Here is a 4,474-nt window from a genome sequence, read left to right as displayed (position 1 = left end):
CCAGAACATGGCAACCCGAGGGCAGATGGGCCAGAACATGGCAACCCGAGGGCAAATGTTGAAGAGTCTCAGACATAACATGCATGACGGTGGTAAAATAGCAACCAAAACAAGAAACAGCAGCCACCTTCAAAATAAAAGCTGATTTTAAAGATAGATTCAGATTTGTGTTCAAAGTGAAAATTTTTGAATGATTAAAACATTCTGACTGTTAATGCAAATACTAAACAAATAGCAGTTTGTCAAAAGCTAAAGTAACGGGAGAAACAACCAAACGGCCATGATCCGCATTCATAAGGCTGGACGCTAAAGCTAAAGCTAAAGCTAACAGCGTGAGCTGCTACCTCTCTCCATGAGGCTGTTGAACAGCGAAGCGTTGATGAAGAAGAACAGGTAGGCACAGAGCTGCAGGGAGATGTCCGGATGCACCTGGAAGGCCGACAGGAGCTCCAGCGCCTCCTTCAGGACCTGCAGGATGTTGCTGAGGCTGACAGGAAGTCGCAGCTGACCGTCCTCAGAGAAGGGGTTCCCGTCCAGCAGGCCGCCCAGGGCCGGGTACATGCTCTGCAGGGGGACAAAGGCATGACGACTCTGAACTCTGAGGAGGCCTTTCACTGCACAGCTGAATCTCGTCAGAGCAACAAACTTTCTCGTTTTAATGAGATAAAACTACGCCGAGTTTAGGATCTGGTCAAAGGCAAAGCAGCTCAGCATGACTCTCCTGTGAAAAAGTTCAAAGGTTATAGAGGGAAGAAGTGTGTTTTATCAGAGTATCTGCTTCTTCTGTCATGTGTATGTTGTGTTTCTATGGCACCCGAAGCACACACACACGCACGCACGCACGCACGCACACACACACACACGCGCACACACGCACGCACACACACACACACACACACGCACACGCACACGCGCACACGCACACGCACACACACTCCATAAGTCAGGTAGAACCTTGAGGAGGAGCCAGCAGCTCAGCTGCGGTGCATGTTGGACCCCTGCTGGGAAGCAGCAGATGGCGGCTGGTTTTAACGGGTCGAGGTGAAAACCTGACAGCTTCAGCTCAGGAATCCGGTTTGCACACTGAGAACATTCAGTCATCCACAGGAAATCACAGGGAGGAGCTGCTGCTGCTCCTCCCTGCTCTGCTGACAGCTGCTTTCCTCTGCAGGAACGCCCCGATCATCTGGGCCCAAAACGCCCAGATGATCGGGGCGTTTTGGACCCAGTGTTCATAACAGTGTTCAGTTATCAACACTGAAAGCTGCTGCTGATTATTACCAATCCATAACCTATCAAAACTGGATCAGCGGAGCTCATTTCTTCAGTTCAGGATAAAATCCGTTGGTCTTAAAAGAAGAGAGCAGATTGTTCCCGTTTCCTTCGCTGTAGAGGTGCTGGAGCTGCAGGACGACCTGCAGACGCTCTGATCATAAGAACCGATCAGCTGGCTGCTGATTGGTTCAGCAGATGCATCAGTAAAGCAGCTTCTGGCTCCGCCCCTCTACAGCCGTCAGCCACAGCGGCGCTGAGTTGCTGCAGTGGGTTTGGATCTGCAGGTAAAGTCCTGAGATCTTCTCCAATAAAACAGGTTTGGCTGAAACTCTGTCTGGAATCATAATAGATCAGAATAATAATCATCTGAGACCCAGCAGGGAAGCGGCCATCTTTAAGGCCATTCTGCATGATGCAGCCCATCATGACCAACTGACTGAGGATGGAAGGTTATCCTGCTTCTGATTCTACCAGTTCTGCACATCTGACCTGAAACCTTTGCCCATTTCTCAGTCAGGTTTGGTGGAGAAAACCTTTAAACAGCTGGTTGGTCAGATGGTGACCTTTGACCCCAGTCTCATCATCCCAGAATCAGAAAAATGTCTTATGATTAGAGTTTGATTTACGGTTGCTGATGAATTTCAGTTAATGGTTTTAAAAGCTGTCAGTTTTATCTGAAAATGGATTTTTCTGTTTTGTCCACTGTTTGTTCCATGAGAAGGTTCATAAATATTAAACCTGCAGATTAAATGCAGCGACTGCGACCGGCCCCGTCTGAAACAGGAAGGATTTTTCGGAGCCATTTGCGGCGCCGTGAATGTGCCAGAAAATGGAAACAGAAACTGTGAACTTCCTGCGGAATGTGAAGTTCAACCATTGGTTTGCTGAAATGTGGCAGTGAATCCTGTGAGAATGTTTTCTCAGGTAGAAGTGAGCCTGGGACAGAGATGATGTGACTGGTTGTTTCCCAGCAGGTCCAGTAGCTGGAAGCTGTGCAGCTCCAGATAACTGCTGTCAGTGTTTACACTGCAGAGTGGAAAGGACGCCCCGCTCCCTCCCTCCCTGCTCTTTCCTGCTGAAGAGCGTTTCCACGCTGTTATTGTGTTCTGGGTCTGGAAAACGCTCAGTGGAAACAGACTGTTGTGCGAGCAGCCAGGCTTCCTGCGTCACATGTGGCAGTGGGGCAGACCTTGGTGAGGTAGTAGACCGACTGCTGGAAGGTGAACATGATGACCTCCTCCAGGACCGTCATGGCTTCCTCACAGGCCGTCTGGGTGGACCACAGCTCCGCCTGCAGCCGCTCTGATGGAAACCAGGACACAACGCTTTTTACCACCTTCACAGGGCTGGAGGCTCTAAAGAGGCAAACTAAATGTCCACCTTGGTCCATGCTGTCCCGTCTCCATGCCAACAGCTGGGGGACCTCATGCTGGATGAAGTGCAGCAGCTCGATGGAGTTGGCCATCCACAGAACCAGCGGCTGCAGACCTGAGATCAGTTCCTCCAGGCTGAGCTGCTGCAGCTGATCGGCTGCGTCGTCAACGGAGCTGCTGACGAACAGACAGGAAATACAGATGAAGCTGATCAGCTGCCCGTCTGCAGCGGCTGCCTGTCTGCAGCGGCAGCCCGTCNTGCAGCGGCAGCCCGTCTGCAGCGGCAGCCCGTCTGCAGCGGCTGAAACAAGGTTTCTGAAACGTTTCACCTAAAAATACTTTAATGTGACAAAATGTAGAAAAGTTTAAGGAGTTTAGTTTCTCTTTATAGACTGCAGTTAAACATCTGGATGATGTGGACTCACACTTCTGGTTGCATTGCAGCGAGTTCCTTTGTCTTCTCCTGAAAGGTTAGATCACATGAAGACATGAATTACTGTAGAAAACATGCGGTTGAGTTCAGACCAGCGCTCCTGCTGCTTACCCACGTAATGAGCTGGATCTGGCTGGCGATCCGGAGCAGCAGCTGCCTGAAGTGAGTCAGCTGGAAGGAGCCGGCGGAGCGCTGGATGCAGAGAATCAGCAGGAAAGCAGGAGTCAGCTTCGGTTCGTTCTCACTGGGATCCACCATGTCCAGGATCTCCTGCAGGACCCGTTCCTCCTGCTGCAGCTCGTAGCGCAGCGAAGCCTCGGTGCCCTCCAGGCTCCTCCAGCAGGATGCCGGCGGTTTCCCCTGGAGCCGCTTCACGGTGATGCAGGAGCCGCAGGACGAACAGGAAGTGCTAGCGTCAGAGCCCGGGCGGAGCCGGGCCATCCAGGGCGGAGCAGGAGGAGAGCCCGACCCGCCGGTGGGATCCTTGAACAGGAACAGGTAGTGCTTCCCCAAACCAATCAGGTCTCCAGGATTCAGTTCTACTTCCTCGTCCAGAAGGAAACCGTTTCTGGTGACGGGGGCCCCGTGGAGGGGCCTCAGCAGGGTCACAGTCTTTCTCTGCTTTCCTGAGGAACTCTGGGAGTTGGAGTCCAGCCGTCTGACGCAGCAGTGCTGCGGCGACACGTCAGGAGCAAACAGGAGGATGTCGACCTTGAGCCGCTCCTCATCCTCTCCGGTACTGTGCTCCCTGCAGCAGCCGAAGACGGTGCTGCTCCCGCTCATCAGGTAGATCACAAAATCCTAAAAGATCAAAATCAATCACTGCATCTGCATAGGGCTCTTATTTTGAAATAAGAAAGGAAGTAGTTGTTGAGTTGCTCCTTTATGTTGGCATGATCAGCTAATAACTACAGATCAATAATCCATAAGGTGTGAGAAAACAGAGGTGAACATGCTAATGCTATCCTAGCCTAGACCTGATAACTGATGACAGTTAAACTAAACAAATGAAGTAAAGATGAAACTGGAAGGAAGCTGCTAACATTATTACAGAAGCTGGAAACTGTCGCAGATTTAAATATGGTGTCTGTCACCGTTATCTCCTGCTAATCCAGCAGACTTAGCGCATCCTCTGGATCTGCCAGGGTGTCTGGGATTGGACTAATCCCCTTGTGTAACAGTCAGGAAATCAGCCAGCAGTGTGAACGGAAACCAGGATGAGGAGCTAAGAATACAACCTGGGGTGGCAGGATGAGGCGGGGCAAGGTGAGGGCGGCGCGGTGAGGGCGGTGCTGTGAGGCGTTGCATGGCGCGGCGCGGCGAGGGGCGGTGTAGCGTAGTTAGGTGATGCGCGGCGAGGGGCGGCAATGCAGGGCGCGGCGAGGGGCGGTGA

The 4,474-nt window shown here is 51.9% G+C and overlaps 1 protein-coding gene across 2 annotated transcripts in view; it reads right to left on the bottom strand.

The window, feature by feature from the left end:
- radil2a (Ras association and DIL domains 2a) overlaps nt 1-4,474 on the bottom strand; it is a 26,191-nt gene that overhangs the window by 10,034 nt on the left and 11,683 nt on the right. Inside the window, exons 5-9 of one of the 2 annotated variants that reach the window (XM_008417127.2) lie at nt 3,193-3,882; nt 3,074-3,111; nt 2,656-2,822; nt 2,465-2,577; nt 345-564 (exon numbers count right to left, since the gene is read on the bottom strand). In XM_008417127.2, coding sequence (XP_008415349.1) covers nt 345-564; nt 2,465-2,577; nt 2,656-2,822; nt 3,074-3,111; nt 3,193-3,882 — 1,228 coding nt within the window. Of the gene's footprint in view, nt 1-344; nt 565-2,464; nt 2,578-2,655; nt 2,826-3,073; nt 3,112-3,192; nt 3,883-4,474 lie in introns of both variants that reach the window. The other variant, XM_017306439.1, reaches the window with a different exon arrangement.

Source organism: Poecilia reticulata, linkage group LG8 (genome assembly GCF_000633615.1).
Source record: "Poecilia reticulata strain Guanapo linkage group LG8, Guppy_female_1.0+MT, whole genome shotgun sequence".
Lineage (NCBI taxonomy): Eukaryota > Metazoa > Chordata > Actinopteri > Cyprinodontiformes > Poeciliidae > Poecilia > Poecilia reticulata.
The sequence above is the reverse complement of the archived record's forward strand: the minus strand, read 5'-3'. Positions and strand labels throughout refer to the sequence as shown.